General features: G+C 42.1%; 1 protein-coding gene across 1 annotated transcript in view; it reads left to right on the top strand.

The window, feature by feature from the left end:
* ASB14 (ankyrin repeat and SOCS box containing 14) overlaps nucleotides 1-15990 on the top strand; it is a 59813-nt gene extending 43823 nt beyond the window's left edge. Inside the window, exons 7-10 of the mRNA XM_089681902.1 lie at nucleotides 1477-1648; nucleotides 3355-3898; nucleotides 7541-7694; nucleotides 9117-15990. Coding sequence (XP_089538028.1) covers nucleotides 1477-1648; nucleotides 3355-3898; nucleotides 7541-7694; nucleotides 9117-9295 — 1049 coding nt within the window. The 3' untranslated portion in view covers nucleotides 9296-15990. The remainder of the gene's footprint in view (nucleotides 1-1476; nucleotides 1649-3354; nucleotides 3899-7540; nucleotides 7695-9116) is intronic.
* Nucleotides 15991-19887: the final 3897 nt, after the last annotated feature.

Here is a 19887-nt window from a genome sequence, read left to right as displayed (position 1 = left end):
ATCATTGATTTAGCTATACTAACCATTAGAAAATTCACAAACCTAAAAACGAACATTTCAAATGAAATTTTACTATTGTATGGCCAACTTTAGTCCAGACTTTGACACAGCAATGTACTGTAGTGTTGAAAAATCAATCGTCAAGGCTTCCAGATGGTTCTAATTTTGCAGCCATGACCTACAACAAGACTAAAAGAGGGAGAACAGAGCCATTACAATGCTCTGCCTATTTAACAGCTGCTGATATAAAACAGACACAGGAATTGATTTTAATAAATCAGAACATATTTGTGGTTTACTGTGCTTGAAGTGGAATTCCAGCTTAGTCCTATCTAGTCTTAAAAACCATCTCCTCCCCCCTCCTTACACCTATGCTAACTAACCTGTGTAAGATGTACAGTATATACCTAGCTATTTTCAGGCGCTCTGGTCTGGTCATGTAATCTTCCTTGTATCAGCCAGCGCAACTGCAGGGGAGAGGAGAGAGCGCTCCAACAACAGCTAGTACAGCCTGGAATGGTAATGTTACCCATAGGATTCAATGGCCCTCTCTCTTCTTTCCCCTGCAGCTGCGCTGGCTGACAAAGGGAAACCGAATCACATGATCTGCTGCTGCCGGAATACCCAAGCAGCGCGAGTGACTGCATCTGATTGGATGCATCTGCTGTTTACCTGACAATTTTCCACCCAACTCCTTTGACAAGTCAACTGAAAAATCTACTTTTTTTGAACCAAGCATTGCAGACAGGGCCACCCATGAAGGGAAATTAGATACAGTTACATCCATATATATTTGGACACAGGCACAATTTTCATACTTTTGGCTCTGTATGCCACCAGAATAAATTAAAACAAAACAATCCAAATGAATTTTAAGTGCAGACTTTCAGCTTTAATTTTCAGCTTTAATCCAGTTAAAGTGTTACTAAAGGTTAATTTGTGTTTTTTATATTAACATAAGAAACCTGTTATACTCACCTGCTCTGTGCAATTGTATTGCACATAGCAGCCTCAATCCTCCTTTCCTTGGGTCCCCTGCCAGCGATCTTGGCTCTTGGCTTAGCAAGCTTTTTCCTATGGAGGCACACAATGCATGCTCACTCCTGAGCTGTGTGTGTCTATGGACTCCCACACTTCCACCTTACTGCTTTTGATTGACAGCAGCAGGAGCCAATAGCTGTTAGAGTGCCCATGTGAAGAGGAAGAGAGTGGAGAAGAGATCCAGCAATGCACAGTGCTGGATCTCTTCTCTACTCTCTCCCCCTTCACACAGGGAAGGGTGAGGACAGAAAAATATAAAAAGTTTTCTTACCTTAATGCAAGGAATGCATCTAGGTAAAACATGTTTTGGCTTTAGAACCACTTTACAGGAAAATTTAGATTTTACCTGGGACATACACGCACAGATTTTTAATTTCAAGTGACTGGCATTCTTACCTAATATATGCAACAAAACACTTTTTTTGCCCCCAATAGGAGCCAGTGTCATGGCCCAGGCTTCTGATTCTGCATCGATCCTCTTTGAAGCTGCTGCTGCTGGTAATCCAGATGCTGTGTCACTACTCTTGGAATTCGGAGCCAACGCCAATGTACCAAAGCACTCCGGACACTTACCTATACACAGGGCAGCATACAGAGGACATCTCTTGTGAGTACCAGGACAGGGGTTTACCAAAGGTTCATAGCCTGACCACCAGTGCCACCAGGTCCCAACAATCTATCTTAGTATCCCAGATAGAGTTTTTAAAGGAAGTGGCTGAGGATGTTTTTTGGTATCATCACCCCAACAGATAAGGCTGCTCGGGGCTTACCAAAGCATTCTGTACAATTTTATATAATTTGTTGGACTTTTTTTGGAGTCTGGCGCAGATTTCCATTGACTTCAACAGCTTTGGAAATTTTTAATTTTGGAGGTTCACATATTTTTTTAAAAAGTTAATGGAATTACAACAGATTAAGTTCAGAAGTTTAGTTATCTTCTAGCGACCAAACAGATGTCATCATGTACCTCATGTGACTAAAATAAAAAGACAGAACTAATGTGCAGTGTCTCCTAACAACCAATTAAAATTCACTTATTTGAAGTCAGACCAGTACAATTCTGATTGGTAGCCATGGGTACTTTCCTCCTTACACCATTTTATTGAATATAAATAGTATTAATACGTCAACATTAGTATTAGTATTCAGTATTAATACTTTCAATTAATACTGAAAATAGCAAAGAGATTACAGATCAGAAAGTTAGAATGTAGACAATATTTTAAAATAATATTGCTTTTATTTATACATATTAAAAGCTATTAAAAAAAATTACAAAAGCAATACATTTTTGAATTATTGCTTTTGAAGTGTCTACAAGCTTTAAATTGGAATTGACTGCTTTAAAACATTGCACTGTACATACTGTATATCTTACAAGAGGTGTACAGTGCTTGTATAAATAACCAAGATATACTATTAAGTCATTGACTACATTCAACACACAACTTACTAATCTCTTTTCTATGACATATATCTGTGTAATATAATGTGAACCCTCTGTTTTTTTTTGTTTGTATAGTTTATGAAGATATATCTAATAAGAGGATTATTATTTGACTCTTCCACTATTAAAAAAGATTTGCCTGGAGTTGGGATTTAAAGCAAAACTCGGGAAAAAGTAAAAATTGCAGCGGGTCTGCCACTTGCACTGCAAAGACTAAATGCTTATCTATGTCTAGAGGACCGGTTAAAGCAGTTTTCTTGGCAGCAACATGGCAGCATACTACCACATGTATATTGCCATAGATTGACACCAGGAAAGGTAAACTATGGCAAGTATTTGATATAATTTTCAATGTGCCAATATGGCAGCATACATATGGTAGCATGCTGCCATGGATTGATGCCAGGAGAGGAAAATTAAGGTAAGTATTTGATGCAATGTTCTATTTTACTTACCTGATCCTCCACTCCCACAGGCTCCCCTGTGCTACAAGAAAAGTCCCTTCAACCTCTTCTCTCCTGCACTTTGGAGGTTGGATGGCCTCTGACGTCTTCAAGACTGAGGTAGGGCCTATACCCCTGCACTGGACATGAGGAAACCGAGGAACAGCCAAATCTTAGGGGAGTGGAGGAGAGGGAAGTAAACCTGCTTTTCCCATCCCCTAGACATCGGTGAGCATTTAAGCCTTGAAGGGTGAGTGGCAGCACCACTGGAAAAGAGGATATTTACTTTTCTTGGAGTTGGGCTTTAAATATAAATAGGTAATTGCTTTTGGTTTGTTGAAATGTTTTTTAAAGGAAAAACACTACAAAAGAAAATTGGTCTCAAAACTGAATGGTGATATCTGTTCTGTCCTTTATTTACAGAGCTCTGCGGTTGCTGATCCCAGTTACAGACATGACTGCAATAAAAAGAAGTGGCATAAGCCCCGTTCATTCAGCAGCAGCCGGAGGACACCCTGAGTGCCTAAAGCTTCTCCTCAGATCTGGATTTGATGTAAATTTCATGCTGGCCCAGAGAGTCCGCAAGGGCTATGACGATGAGAGAAAGTCTGCTCTGTACTTTGCTGTTTCAAACAGTGATATTTCCTCAGCTATGCTTCTCCTTGATGCTGGGGCTCTTCCAAACCAAGACCCTGTTAACTGCCTTCAAGTGGCATTGCGAATGGGGAACTACGAGCTGGTTAACCTGCTGCTCCGCCATGGAGCTAATGTGAACTATGTGTGCAGAGTCAATCCCCTCCACTTTCCTTCAGCCCTACAGTATGCTCTCAAGGATGAGGTCATTCTAAGGATGTTGTTGAACTATGGATATGACGTACTCAAATGTTTTGAGTGCCCTTACGGGAATAAAGTGCACTATATATATGGGTATGAAGGATGGACTCCTGCTGTCATCAAGGATACAATGGTACAGTCATATAAGACAAAACTTGTGCATTTTATTTTGTTTCCTGGTGACAAAATAGATTGACCAAATGAAGGCAAAAAAACTGCTCACAGGTAGGCTAGATATAGAGGAGCTGATGTATTAAAACTCAGTAGAAGGAAAAGTAGGCTTGGGGTCTAGGGAAAACATCACTGTCAGAGTCTGATGACTGCTGGAGACTATGCACCAAGCTTACAACCTGTGATAGGCTAAAATGTTCAAGGATTCAGCTGCCAGTTGGAGTAGAACATCTTATGTGGACAAATGGTACCATGATAACTGGGTGCAGTCAGGGCTGGTGCTACCACTAGGCAAACTAGGCAGCCTCTTAGGGCACAGTGCCACCTAGAATGCAGCCATGGCTGCTGGTTTGCCTACTCCCCACCATGATCAAATATATAGGAGGGTGATGGGGTGAGTACTCATGGCTGTGGCAAGGGGAGGGCAGTCTGGTGCAGTGAAGCCTGCAAAGTAGAAATGACAGGAAAGAGCCTGGAGGTGTGGGCTGTGCTCTCCTCTCCCATCAGTGGAGCAATTCTCCAAAAAGCAGATGATACAAGATCGCTCTTACAGTGGCATGTTCAGTGTTTGATTCATTCACTGGCACCCTGCTGCCGAGAGATGAGCGGTCATTGGACGAGATAAGGGGTGGGGTAATCAAACTGTGTACAGCCAGATCCAAGAGCAATCCTGTGTCATCTGCTGTATGGAGGATCATTCCACTGACAAGAGTGAGAGAACAGCACAACCCGCACCTCAACCTGGTTTCCTGCTTGTAAGTTTGGAGGGGGGGGGGACAGGTTACATACATGGGGGATCTGTACACAATGAAAGGAAGGGTGGGAGGAAGGGAGGGATAACAATTATTTGTGCTGAGATGAGAGCTTTGTGCAGGAGGGGAGATAGGGGCTGTTTGTGCTGGGAAGGGCAATGGGGAGGATGGAGTTTGTCCTAATAGAAGGAGTAGGGGGATATGTGCTAGGAGTAGGAGGGAGGCTGGGGGGGGGGAGAATTTGTTCAAAAAGGGGGGAGGAGATTTGGGTAAAGTGGGATGATTTTATGCTGGGAAGGGTAATTTGGAGAAGTTTTAGCTAGAGGAGAAATTTGTCCTAGGTGGGGAGATTGAAGGAAGAGGATTGGTGCGGGGAGGGGGGATTTGGGGGGGCATTTGTGCTAGGAGAGGGAATTGGGAGAAAATTGTGCTAGGAGGGGGAATTGGGAGAGGTTGTGCTAGGAGGAGGGTTTTGGGTGGGGAGGAAGGATTTGTGCTGGGAAGGGTAATTTGGAGGGGGTTGTGCTAGGAGGAGGGATTGGGGAGTTTATGTTAGGAGGGGGGATTTGGGGGATACGATTTGTGCCAGGGTGGAACATTTGAGTGTGCAAGAGGATGTGTGCTAGGAGGGGTGAAGTAGAACTACAGGTGAAGTTTTATTTTTTTGGGGGGGTAAGGGTGCAAGTAGCTGGTCTTGCCTAAGGCAAAAATAGTCTAGCACCAACCCTGGGTGCAGTGGTAAGAACTTCTCATATGTTCAGTACAAAAGCCCCAGCAATGACTCCAAGACAGAAAGTGGATGCAAATAGTAGAAAACAATAAAAAAAATGCCTAAAGTATTCCCACAAAGAAAATCATTTAGGACTCATTAACACAGGATGTAAAAAAACGCCACTTTTACAGGTGTTTTGTATTTTTTTTTTTCAGCCTGCAAATGCACCTCTATGTTAGCCTATGTGGCCATGCCCACACAGACGTTTACAGGCATATTAGAAAAGGAGCTTTTACATGCTAAATAAAAAACATCACTTCTGAGCTCTGGAGAGAAGTGGTTGAGCAGAAAAAATGCTGAACACGTGTAAACGTGTGAAAATGCATGTAGATGAGCTTAACTGCTAGCTGCATTTAGTGCTTGAGCGTTTATTCATTCCAGTGGCCAGAATAAATTAATATTCTGATCACTGGAATGAATTTACACCAAAACACTTGTGCCTAAATGAGTCTAAACGCACCTAAATGCATTTGCAAAGAGCGGCTTTAGTCATGTTTTTATAAGCTGCTTTTTGCTCCCCTGGATCAAAGGCATCCAGGGGAGGAAAAAAAAGTCCAGTGTACATTATGTCTCAATGTATAACCATCATGTAGTGGTTTAGAATCTTTTAATTCGAAGTTAGAATTTTACTATATTGGTGCCCTAAGGAGCACTCCTCTTCATTTATACAAAACATTTTCCTGTGTTTTTTGGTCCTACCCTTAAGGTTAAGCCATATTTACATGCAGGCCATATCACAGATGTTATTGTAAGCGTTTATGTCATGACAGAAATACGTGACTGCCATTGCTGACCTCCTGAAAGTTCTACCTACTTAAAGGAGAACTATAGGCAATTTTTTTTTCATGAAAAAAAGCAAATTAAAACAGCGCAAATAATACCTAAACCAATTAAATATTCCAAACTGGATACATAAATGTGCAAAAAAATGTGTATGTAAGTGTGACACACTCAAATCAGAAAAATAAATAACTAAATAATAAATGAATAAATGTGCCCAAAACAACTCAATTCATTGAAAAAAATAAAATATATAAATAAAATAAAAAAATAAGTCCAAAATCCTTTTTCCCAGCCTTCAAAGTGCTTAGACAAAAGAAATGATCTTCTGTAAATGTGTGCTTCCACTTTCCACCAATGCAAACCAACATAAACCGCACTCACCAGATACTAGTGAATAATAGGCCTTTTAGGATTTTCAGGGATCCTACACCCCCTCTATAGCCTCCAGACCTCCATTCCACCATACAGGGCTAGCGTAGTCCTTCCACTCCCTCCTAGATCAGGACCTCAAACCAGCTCCACCGTTTTTGTTTTTTTATCTTGGATAGAGTAAAGCCAGCCATAGATGGTTTGAATCCTGGCCAGTTCAGCAGAGACAGACCAATATTTGAACGATCTATGGGCAGGCTGATTTTACCCAATTCGATTGTTCGACTTGGGTACAACCAAAATGTTAGATTCTTGATGCGATGATTGCCAGCGGCTATAGCTGTTTGCAATAAGCACTGTATTCTCCTGGCAGGGATGATGCCCCCCCCCCACTGGGAGAACACAATAGCTCCGTGGGAGGGATTCCCCTATCAACATTGATGGTGTTGATGGTGAAATTGCATCATCTATGGCCGGCTTATGGATGAGTTATAACTCCTGTCAGTTTTTTTTTTTTGCCACCTGTGTCCCATTGAGGAGATTTCCCCCTCGTTTCCTTTACCAAACTACAACAGCTGTGGTATGATACCAGATACACACAACTGAATGTTCAATTTTCCTCTTTGCATCGTTTTGTTTGAAACATTTTCTTTGGGTTTCTTTTTTTTTTGCAGTTTAACATCTTTGATTCCCTTAAGTTTCTTTATACCTTGACGTGATCTTTTTTTTACCTTTTTTTGTAAAAGCAAATATTCCCAAATACTCTACAATTTCCTAGAGTTTGCCTCATTTGTGTCATTACCAAAAAAATTATGAATGGACATACAATCAGTCCTTTCATGTCTGTGACTCTTGGTGGTATAGATCCAGGCAGCATATAGAAGGGGATGTAAACTGTTACTTACGCCTGTCATTTTCCTTTGTCTAGTTCTGCGAGGTCATAACCCTTACTTGGCTCCGGCACCTCTCTGGTAATGTGGTCCGAGTCATGTTAGACTATGTTGACCATGTGGAGTTTTGCTGTAAATTGAAAGATACTCTTATGAAGCAGAAGCTCTGGCCTGAGATCCACCACATAACAAGTGAGTAATATTTAGAATATATTGTTGAAACTTGAAAGTAACAAGTAAAAGAGAGACACCACAGTTATTCCATTCTTAATATGTCTCCTGAGTGGGTTGAAATCTTTTACTTGTGCTCAGCTGTTTGATGTCCTCCATGCAGTATATGTTTCAAGGCGTTAATAATTGTATTTTTCAATTTTACTGTAATATGGCCTGGACCAGAATACATTGTTCTGATATCTTTAAAGCTGATGGATGATGGGTGAGGTCTGGTATACATGCACAAATCCCCTCTTCAGTCTGAGCTGTATTAACCAATGGGGCTCAGCCAATGTACACTGCAGGGTTCAAAACCTGACAAAGAAAACTTATGGCAACAGTTTGTGGAAGGCCATTTTCTCTTACGGCATGACTGTACCACTGTGGAACAAAGCTGAGTTCTTAAAAGAAGTGGTTTGTTGAGTTTGGTGCACCTTCTCAGAACGCTGACCTCAACTCTATTGAACACCTATAAGATAAACTGAAATGTAGATTGAAAACCAGGTCATCTTGTTCATCATCAATACCTGACCTCTCAAATGCTCTTTTGGTTGAAAGGGCATAAATTCCCACAGACACACTCCAAAACCTTGTGGAAAGCCTTTTCAGAGAAATGGATGGTGATGCCAGTGTCAGTTAGTGTCAGATTGCCTGCCGTGCTATCACAGTCCCAGTATAAGTTGCTGATCACTGCCATTACTAGTACAAAAAATAAAACAAAATACCAGTATATATTCCCTAGTTAGATTGGTTTGTGTGAAAGTTAAAGCATCTACAATGTACACTTATTGAGATATTTTTTTTTATCAAAGACATGTAGCAGAATGCATTTTGGCCTAAATGTATGAAGAAGTTAGATCTTTTAAAACATTTTTATTGAATATGTTTTATAACAGAAAGTAAAAAATATGTTTTTTTTCAAAATTTAAATTTTTTTTTGTTTATATAATAAAAAATAAAAAATGCAGTGGTGATCAAATCCCACCAAAAGAAAGCTCTATATGTGTGAAAAAAAGATATAAATTACATTTGGGTGCAGCGTTGCCTGACCATGCAATTACCAGTAGCACAGTGCTGAATAGCAAAAAATGCCTTGTTTGTGAAGGGGGTAAAACCTTCTGGAGCTAATATGGTAAATGCCAATGGTTTTTTTGGAATGGGAAGTCCAAAAACCTTTAGGTGTCAAATGTTTGCAACTTGTTGGCATTAAAGTATGTTTCTTCATGTCCACAAGATCATTGGTGGAATTGTACATGATGAGGAAACATTTACACATGTGTTGCTGACAAAATACTGACATCATTGTATGACACAGAAAATTATTAGTCTTATATATTGTATATAAAATGATCACATATCCTATTTGGAGATCTCTCAGACATTATGTGGTGTTTTTTACAGCGAATCCACGCTCACTGAAACATCTGTGCCGCGTGAAGATTAGAAAATGTATGGGTCGACTTCACCTGCGCTGTCCTGTTTTTATGTCATTCCTTCCTCTACCAAATCCCTTGAAGGACTACATCTTGTGCAAAGAATATGACCTGTTTGGACAAGGGAATCTTGCACGGAACTGGTGAAGAGCCATTCACCATGATTGAAAAAAAATGGTGGAATTCTCTTACTTTGCCAGAAAGCCTTTGTAAGAGTAAAACACAGAAAATGTGAAGATGGAGGACAACTCCTTTTGGGAGTATGTCAGCTTGCACAAGGACATACAGTGTTTGTTATGTGTGACTAATGGTTATTGCTTGGCATGATTAAGCAGCCATTTGGAGCATTCAGTTTATAGCAGTCCGAATGGGTTTTATTGTTTCCTCTCCTGCCATAGAAACAGGCTATTCTTAAATGCACTTCTAACAATGCAAATTTCTTTACAGATGATTCCTCTTCACTGGCTAGTACTAATGACAGTGTCAGTGTATATAAGGTAACATAAAATGTCACTGTGGTTTTGGTTGGTGCTCCAGATTTTGGGAACTGCTGAAAAAATTATGTGGTATGGGCGATTAACAGTAAGAGGGTTTAATGCATGTACTTGGAGCCCACGTATAGGGATTGATACTCATCCACCTCTTACCCACTTGCCTCTAGCTCAAGGGTTTGTTCACAAGATGCCTCCAAAGAGTGCTTCAGAATATGTTTCCATCAAACAGAAGCACAGTTCCTCATCTTTCTTTTATGCGAAAAAAGAATTATGGATACATTTATAGTTGGGATGTCTCTGGCATCCAGGGTAAACTTAATTTTGGTGGTGGATTAAACACAGAGGTCTCCATTAATTATGTCAGTGGGTAATAGAATGGGGAATCTTAATTGGCCCCAGCTCCCTCCATGCCAGGCGGGGACCAATGCAATCAATAACAATGAAGATGGGTATAGGAAGGCTAATCTTCAACAAATTAGGTAGAACTTGCAGATACATGATCTGTAATGGATCTGAATACAGAACAGGCCACCAAGGAATATCTGGTTAGCATTAATGACCTCTTCATATGTAGTCATTGTACAGCTGCTTTTCATGTGTCATATGCAGTTTTGGAAGTTTGGCTCAGTGTGATCATTTGTATCAGCCATTCTCAAACTTTTCAACACAGAGGAACCCTTGAAATAACTTTTTGATCTCAGGGAAGCCTTGCTAATAATTATTGTATCTACAGTTCATGATACATTAACTTGATAATCTCTAGGAAGAAGGCTTTTCACATTTGTGGCAAGTAGAAGAATGCCTTCTCCTATAGCTAATAGATCATTGGTTTCAGGATTACCTGTCTTAGAGGCAGAAATTGTCCTTTGCTTAAGGAATCCCTATCAATCTCTGGCCAGGAATCGTGGCTGGGAAAGGATGTTTTGGAGTCCTACACTTTTTAAAAAATCCATCTACAGTATCTAACTGACTCTCAGCTAATATCTGACACTCGGACATCTTGTTTGAAGCAGATAAGTGGGTGTGGCGTGTATGTGATTGGGTATGAATTTAAATGGAGGTGTGTCTAGAAACAAAGGTAAACTGATTATTCATTTCTGTATGAGATTTGTGTTTCTACTATAGTGATTTCGGTTAGACATGGATGGATGATGTTTGTTGTCACAAAGCATTGCTGGTGTGTTACTATGGCAAAGTTCCATGTTACCAAGCAAGAAGGAATGTAGAATAACGATCTCCTCCCTCTTTAGAGAGGCAAAGCTCACACTCAATATGAATACACAAACTGTAAGAAGAATCACCTTTCTCCTTCATCATGTAAAATATTTTAATGAAAATCTAATGATAACCTGACACAATTCAGGGATCAGTGTCTCATTTCTCAGGGCTGATTGCTCTGTGATAACATTTCTAACAAAACAGCTTTTAGCAGAGATCCAGCATGAACCAATGTAATAGCTGATTAGTCAACTTGTACTGACCAGAGTGCAGTCATTGTGATTTTTTTTTTTCTATACACAACAGTCAGTCTTAGGAGAAGAGATGCAGATCTCAGAAATTTGACTGGTTACTATTAAACTTCATGGTTTAAGAGACCATTGCATCTTACAATCTCTTAATTTGCCTTGGCCATGGGCTGTTTCCCTTTAAATAGACTAAAGCACCTTGATTCTATATTCCTTCTCATCAATATAAGGGGTACCCTAGACCTCTAACCAGTATACTGAGCAGCCATTGTACCTTGATCTTAGAGCATCCTGCACCTCCCCATTTTGTCCTCCATGTTACCAGGCAATAAGGGCATGTTACATACAGTGGGTAGATCCTGTGCTCCACTTTTAAACCCAAGTTGCCTGACCATTTTTGCTATTTTTCCATTGCTTTTTTTTCCCTTACAGCTTTCAGAGTTTGTAAAAGACCCCTTAAACCATACATTTTTGAAAGAACATGACCAGTAGAATTAAAAAAAAAAGGTGCTACTGATTTTTAGGGCCCCATGATAATTGTGGAAACGTTTATGAAAGCAATATTTGCTAAAGATACACTAAAACCCATATTTCGCAGATATAAACCCAGTAAATTTGACAAATTCCTACTAAATATAATGCAATATATATGTATTGAGTTAATACATAACATATACTTGTAAACTTAAAATTGCGCCTTTTGCAAAATGGTGAAAATTGAACGTATGCAAAACTGTAAATAAGTAAATTTCTCTAAAAATCTGATTTTCATTTTTCACTTACAGCTTTCAGAGTTTATAAAAGACCCCCCCCCCCCCCCAAACCATATATTTTCTGAAAACACATGACCAGTAGCATAAAAAGAAGGTGCTTCTGATTTTCAAGGGCCTGAAAATGTTTATCAAAACAATATTTTCCCTAAAAATATACGAAAATCATTATTAGCAAATACAAACAGCACATTTTACACAATTCCTGCTAAATCCCTACTAAATATAAAAGCTTAACCTCTAGAGATTTTCATTTTTCATTTGCAGCTTTCATAGTTCATAAAAGACCTCCAAACCATGCATTTTCTGAAAGCATAGGACCAGTGGAATACATAGAAGGTGCTACTGATTTGTAAGGCACTGAGATATTTGTGCAAATGTTTATCAAATACCTATATTCACTAACAAAAAAACACTAAAATCTTTATTTGCACACATAAACAACACAGTATACCTTACACAACACCTGCTAAATTCCGACTAAGGCCTTGTTCACTTGGGGTGTACTAAAGAGTATGGAGGGTCGTGTTTACACGCAGGAAATCCTATTCAAATCAGTTGAGACGCAATGGCTGCAAGGTTAGATCTGACATCTGTACGGCTGTAGGAGCATGGTCCCAAAGCAGGCAGTTGATCTGCATTTTTTGCCACCCACCAACCACCCACCTTAACCACTAAGGGACCACCCACAGTACATATACTGCTACAAGGCAGCCCCTGTGCGCAGGATCATGTATATAAACGTGATCCTGCATTCCGGGGTAGAGGGCACACGCCTGCCCTGCCTGCAGCACCGATTGCGGCTGCGGGTGTCAATCACTGGGTCCCGGCCGGTAATCACCCGCCGGAGCCCAGCAATTGCCGGCTAACACTGACGGGGAGGAAGGCTGCATTGTTTTCAATGGAGCTGTCCTCCCTATCAGTTTTCAGCACACTGTTCCGGATTGCTGAGCACAGCTTTCTGGATCAGTGTGTAACAGTGAAGAACACACACCCCCGCCCACAAGTAAAACACTCCCCTCACACAGTTAACCCTTTGATTGCCTCAAAATGTTAACCCCTTCCTCCCCAATGCCATTAGTACAGTGTCAGTTTGTTTTTTTTTTGCACTGATCACTGTATTGGTGTCACTGGGGATGTCAGTGACCCCAAGTCAGTTCCCCCCCCCCCCCCCCCAGTGTCAGAATGTCCGCCGCAGTCCCGCCATAAGTCATAATAAAAAAATTAAAAATCCAGTATCTATACCGCCATTTGTAAACTCTATAACTTTCATGTAAACCAATTAATTTATACGTATTGGGATTTTTTTTTTAGCAAAGACATGTCACAGAATACATTTTGGCCTAAATTTATGACAAAATTAGATTTTTATATTTTTTTACTGGACATGTTTTATAGCAAAAAGTCCAAAATATTGTTTTTTTCTCAAAATTGTCTGTCTTTTTTTATAGTGCAAAAAATAAAAAATGCACAGGCGATCAAATACCACCAAAAGAAAGCGCAATTCGTGGGGAAAAAAGGACATACATTTCATTTTGGTTCAGCGTTGCATGACCGCGCAATTGTCAGTTAAAGTAACGCAGCGCCATAACACAAACCGCTTATGTAAGCTGCAATAAGTAGTGGACAGAAGTGTTTACATTTGCCCCCGCTGCAAAGTTGACCCGACTTGTAGTGATGCAGTCTTCTGAATGCTACATATTCAAGTCAATAGGAATGTGCTGCAACTGTGTGCAATGCATGTGCTTGCAGTGCATTTGTCTGTAAAAAATGGGATAAAATAGTTGGTGAGGGGGCGTCAGCTCGCTTCCTGACCACCAGTCAGTAGTCACCGAAGCGTGATTTGAATGTGGATCGAGCTTCAGAGGCAAGGGAGATTTAGACGAATGTCTATATCTACCTTTACTAGGTTTTTTTTTTTAAATTTGTTTTACAATTTTATTTATTGTTATATACATTTTTTTTTTTGGGGGGGGGCACCTCAAACGCCCTGCAACTGCGTGCAATCCATGCAGTTGCAGCACATTTGCAACAAAAATAACATATAAAACAGGTGGTAAGGAGGAGGCACAGACTTTCTTTCTCACTCTGTCAGTGGTCTCTGGAGCACAATCTGAATTCGGATCGAGCTTCAGAGGTAAGAGAGATTTAGACTACCCTTATCTCTAAATCTACCCTTACTAGGTTCTTTTTACAATGTTATTTTTTCTTTTTACAAGTAGATTTTTATTTTTAATTTTTTTTTTATTTTTTCTTTGGGGGGGGGGGCTTTGGAGAGACATCAAGTGTAAGGTCTATTTTTTGAGACAAAGGGACAGAAGACAGTCCCTTTCTTTGCAGCCTGCGCTGTACTGTACATGAACAAATAGAAGTCTGTATAGACTCTTATTCATTCACAAAATTACATAGTAACCACGGTTTACTATGTTTTTACTATATTTCTTTCATACATTGAAACAGGGTAAACACATTGCTTTGTTCATTCAGGAAAGAAAAGGGTCTGGTAAACACATTTACCAGCTCCCCCGCTCTCAATCCTGACAGTTACGATCTTGGCAGAAGCTGCAGCCAGCAGGAGGGGGCTGGAAGGAATGGCGGCCAGCAGCACTGTATAGGAGGGGATTGCGAGGGAGCTTACGGGGAGGCACCGCGGGGGGGGGGGGGGTCACAGCTGCAGGAACCCTTTAGACTGTGCAATTGCTGGCGGGAAAGGGAGAGGAGGGAATCCAGTAATTGCACAGCCAAGGCAATTGGTGCTTATGGGGGCACAAATGGCCAGGGCTGGGGGGGATGATCAGTGTTGTGGCAGGCCCAGGAAGAGTGGGGGATCACAGTGACAGGGAACTCTTTAGGCTCTGTAGTTACTGGCAGGAGAGGCAGAGGAGGGAAGTCGGTAATTGCAGAGCCACAGGGGATCCGTGGTGGCAGGGGTAATCAGCCCATACTGTGGAGGATCAGTGGTGAGGAAGCAGCCTGAAATGGATATATGTACAGTTTTTTGTTATATCCAGCTGTATTCACTCAGTGCAGCTTATACCATCCAAGTGAAAGATATAACACCAACATGTAAAAAAAAAATTAAAAATCACCCCACTCCAGAAAAATAAACTCAATCAGGTGTAGCTAATCACCTTCTCAATGGCACACACAGCCATTTGACTTTCAGCTGCGGTCATTTTGATTAGCCCAGCTTGAAAATAGCTTTCCTGGAGCATTTCAGTCCCTGGCAGTGCAACGTAAGCAAACAATCAACTCTGGGTAGTAAGGCACTTTCAAAAGATACCTAGGATAAAGTTGTGGACAGTCAGGAGGATGGATACAAAAAAATTAAAAACTGCGAAGTCTATTATTAAAGTGTTACTAAACCCACAACAATGAAATCAGTCTGTATATGCAGTAAAGCATGTTTTTTAACTCACTGTGGGGATCTGTGTGGTTAACCCTTTGCATTGTGTAAAAAGGCTGTTTGATTCTGTCTTCTCTGACTCTGCCCTTGTTCTACTGTTGCCCATCCATTCGCTGATAGTACAGAGCTCTAGAAGTCACACAGCACATGCTCAGTTTAGTGAGTATTGCTAGAGAGGTTTTTTTTTTCTTTGGCAGGGTGTAGGTGATCAGCACAAGGCCAATCAGCACTATCCAGACAGAGGATCAGGGGTCATGCAGCCTCATAGGACAGTCAGAGCAGAATGCATACTCCTCCTCCAAGATTAAACAGTGCTCTGATGGACACTGATAGAATTCACAAGACTGTATATATTACTAATGAGGAAAAGTATTTAGCAGTTTATATTTACTAAAATAATTGCATTTCCATGTTCTGTGTACTGTGGGAGACCAGATATAGTGAATGAAGGGTCCTGGGTTTAATAACACTTTAAGAAGTAGGAGATATTTGGTACAACACAGACCCTCCCCAGATCCAGACGTTGCACCAAACTGAATGAAAGAGCCAGGGGGAAACTGGTCAGAGAGGCTACCAAAAGGCCTACAGCAGGAGTGTCCAAACTCTTTTTGGAAGAGTGCCAGATTTGATGAAGTGAACATGTGCGAGGGCCGACCATTTTGCCCGACATTCTGATGAACCATTAACATTAAATGTAAATGAACTATTTTATGCAAAAGTTTATTGAAAACGGCATACTTTTCATTTTGTGACTTGGATGACAAATCTAAACAGGTGTTAAATCACTCTGCCAGCACAGGGAGAAGGAAAGCCCAAATCTCGCGAGATCTCGGAGGTCACGAGATTTGGGCTTTGTTTCTCCTTGCACTGTCTGATGACGTCAAGCGATCCTGAGCACCAATCCATTATAGCCCAAATTGATACCGTATTTTTCGCTCCATAAGACGTGCCTGACCATAAGACGCACCTAGGTTTTAGAGGCGAAAAACAGGGAAAAAAATTCTGAACCAATGGACTGCAGACATGGTACAGGAGATGACCAGAGACTGCGGACACGGTACAGGGGATGACCAGAGACTGCGGACACGGTACAGGGGATGGCCAGAGACTGAGGACACGGTACAGGGGATGGCCAGAGACTGCGGACACGGTACAGGGGATGGCCAGAGACTGCGGACACGGTACAGGAGATGGCCAGAGACTGCGGACACGGTACAGGGGATGGCCAGAGACTGCGGACACGGTACAGGGGATGGCCAGAGACTGCGGACACGGTACAGGGGATGGCCAGAGCTACATTTGTGGAGAATTTGTAATATTGTTGTTACATGCACACAATGACCACTCTGTCATAAAGTCCTGCAACTGTTTCAGAGTTGCTGTAGGCCAGGCATGTCCAAAGTCCGGCCCGCGGGCCAATTGCGGCCCGCGTTCCGGACTGAAACGGCCCAACAGGTGAGCTACCCAACTATATAACTTACGGCCCCCGGTAGTGATTCCCTGAAAGCTACTGAGGACTCCAGCGATCTCTTGACATCATCAGCTGGCGCAGGAAGGAGAGCCCAAATCTCGCGACGTCCGAGATCTCGTGAGATTTGGGCTTTCCTTCTCTGTGTGCCGGCTGATGACGTCAATTCCCGCTCGACAGATCCCTGGAGTCCTCAGTGGCGTTCGCAGAATCACTAGTGGAGGGCCGTAAGTTATATATTGGGCAGCTCATCTGTGGGGTCCGGAACGTGGGCCGAGGGATCCCAGGTGGTGCGCAGGGAATTACTACTGGGGCTACCATTTACCATTATTTACTATGTCTGCAGTCTCTGGTCATCTCCTGTACCGTGTCCGCAGTCTCTGGTCATCTCCTGTACCGTGTCCGCAGTCTCTGGTCATCTCCTGTACCGTGTCCGCAGTCTCTGGTCATCCCCTGTACCGTGTCCGCAGACTCTGGTCATCCCCTGTACCATGCGGACACGGTACAGGGGATGGCCAGAGACTGCGGACACGGTACAGGGGATGGCCAGAGACTGCGGACACGGTACAGGGGATGACCAGAGACTGCGGACACGGTACAAGGGATGACCAGAGACTGCGGACACGGTACAGGGGATGACCAGAGACTGCGGACACGGTACAGGGGATGACCAGAGACTGCGGACACGGTACAGGGGATGACCAGAGTCTGCGGACACGGTACAGGGGATGACCAGAGACTGCGGACACGGTACAGGGGATGACCAGAGTCTGCGGACACGGTACAGGAGATGACCAGAGACTGCGGACACGGTACAGGAGATGACCAGAGACTGCGGACACGGTACAGTAGATGACCAGAGACTGCGGACACGGTACAGGAGATGACCAGAGACTGCAGACATAGTAAATAATGGTAAATGGTAGCCCCAGTAGTAATTCCCTGTGCACCACCTGGGATCCCTCGGCCCACGTTCCGGACCCCACAGATGAGCTGCCCAATATATAACTTACGGCCCTCCACTAGTGATTCTGCGAACGCCACTGAGGACTCCAGGGATCTGTCGAGCGGGAATTGACGTCATCAGCCGGCACACAGAGAAGGAAAGCCCAAATCTCACGAGATCTCGGACGTCGCGAGATTTGGGCTCTCCTTCCTGCGCCAGCTGATGATGTCAAGAGATCGCTGGAGTCCTCAGTAGCTTTCAGGGAATCACTACCGGGGGCCGTAAGTTATATATTTGGGTAGCTCACCTGTGGGGCCGTTTCAGTCCGGAACGCGGGCCGCAATTGGCCCGCGGGCCGGACTTTGGACATGCCTGGCCTACAGCAACTCTGAAACAGTTGCAGGAATTTATGACAGAGTGGTCATTGTGTGCATGTAACAACAATATTACAAATTCTCCACAAATGTAGCTTGTATAGGAGGGTTGCAAGAAAAAAGCCGCTCCTCAGGAAAGGTCACATGCAGTCAGGACTGAGCTTTACCAAAATGCACCTTGAAGATTGTGAGGCCACATGGAAAAAAAGGTATCATGGTCTGATGAAACTAAAAATGAATTATTTGGCCTAAACACTAAATGATATGTCTGGCAGAAATCCAATACAGCTCACCATCCAAATAACACCACTCCTTCAGTAAAGAAAGCATGGAGGTGGTAATATCCTGTTATTGGGGGGGGGTCTCTGCAGCAGGGACTGGAGCACTTTTCAGGATAGAAGGAAAGTGGATGGGGCAAAAATACTATCAACTTTCTGGCAGAGGGCAGAAGATTTTCTTCAAGAATTTGTCAATGGGAAGAAGGTTTACCTTCCAACATGACAAAGACCCAAAGCACACAACAAAAATTACCATAGAGTTCTGGCATTGTTTTTTTTTCCTCCCCACAGAATGTGCATGTTGATTCAGTCCGATGGCAGAACACTTTTATAAACAATGGCAATCTCCTGCAGGTGGGTGCCTTGCCATCTTAGGCTATGGGGCTGTGTGCTACCATTGATGCACACAGTGTAAGGAGACACAACTCTAGTCCTTGTTTTCCAGGGTGACTCCATAGGACGCGGGGAGAGAAAGGAGTCATATTAGAAAACCTGGGACAGAGGCTATGGTAGCAGTTTACACTGGAACATAGGCAAGGATTAAACGATAAAGAAGCTGCATACTCAGGAACTGATCAATGCTTAATGTAAAAACAAGTGAGGTTGTAATGTCACTTTAAAGCTGATGGTACAGAAAAAGAAGCTTCACATTAGTGATGTTTGGAGCTGCTCTTTGTTTATTTTCAAGCTAAAAGCATGAAGTTGCTTGTAGCTTGAAAAGGAGCCCAGACCATCTTGAAACGTTACATTTTCTGTAATACCAATTGTAATGACAATTTATTAAAAGAGTTTTTTTGGAGAAAAGTCCTGAGTGAAGATGGAAAATGCTCCGATGGCCAACCGAATACCTGCTATAGAGAAATGACTGCTATGCACCTACACTGGGGACTAAAGGGAACAAGTGTCCCTTTTAGTAAATAGGTGAATTCTGGAACGAAGGATATATGCAGATTCTTCATAGGGGTCCTGCATTGTCTTGTTCTTCCACAGAGTTACTAATTGTCAGCTTAAAGTGACACTAAACTCCGATTTAAAAATATTCTATTCTATTGAACTATATATTCCTAACTCAAGAAAGTACCTTCTCTCTTGTTCTCAGCCTCCTCCAAATTGCATTTTCTTGTTTGTGGTGATCTGATTTCCTGTCGAAGGGTGGCTATGTTCGTTCTCCATGGTCCTACTGTATGTAGGAACATAGCCACCACCTCTTGCTCATTGAGATGGACTATGGACTAAGAAATCATGAAAACTAGATTACAGAGACATTATGTAGTGGATGTGTATGAATTATATTTTGAGACTAAGGATATCATTTAGTGTCACTTTAAGGGAAAGTTTTGGAGAGGGAAAAAAGCTCATTTTATGCGATAGTTGATTTTCAATGTCTAATAGGGGAGAAAAAAATGGAGTGCCTCCTGGTATATGCTGTATACACATTACATCATGTTTATTCTGATTCTATTAATTAATGAGTCTCTGTGTCAGGGATCTCCCCGATCCCTGCCGCGATGGTCCCGGCGCAGGCGCAGTGCACCGC

The sequence above is a fragment of the Staurois parvus genome, unplaced genomic scaffold (assembly GCF_062004578.1).
Source record: "Staurois parvus isolate SC_StPar_1 unplaced genomic scaffold, SC_StPar_1.0 ptg000282l, whole genome shotgun sequence".
NCBI lineage: Eukaryota > Metazoa > Chordata > Amphibia > Anura > Ranidae > Staurois > Staurois parvus.
Note: the sequence above shows the minus strand (reverse complement) of the source record. Positions and strands in the feature narration are given on the sequence as shown.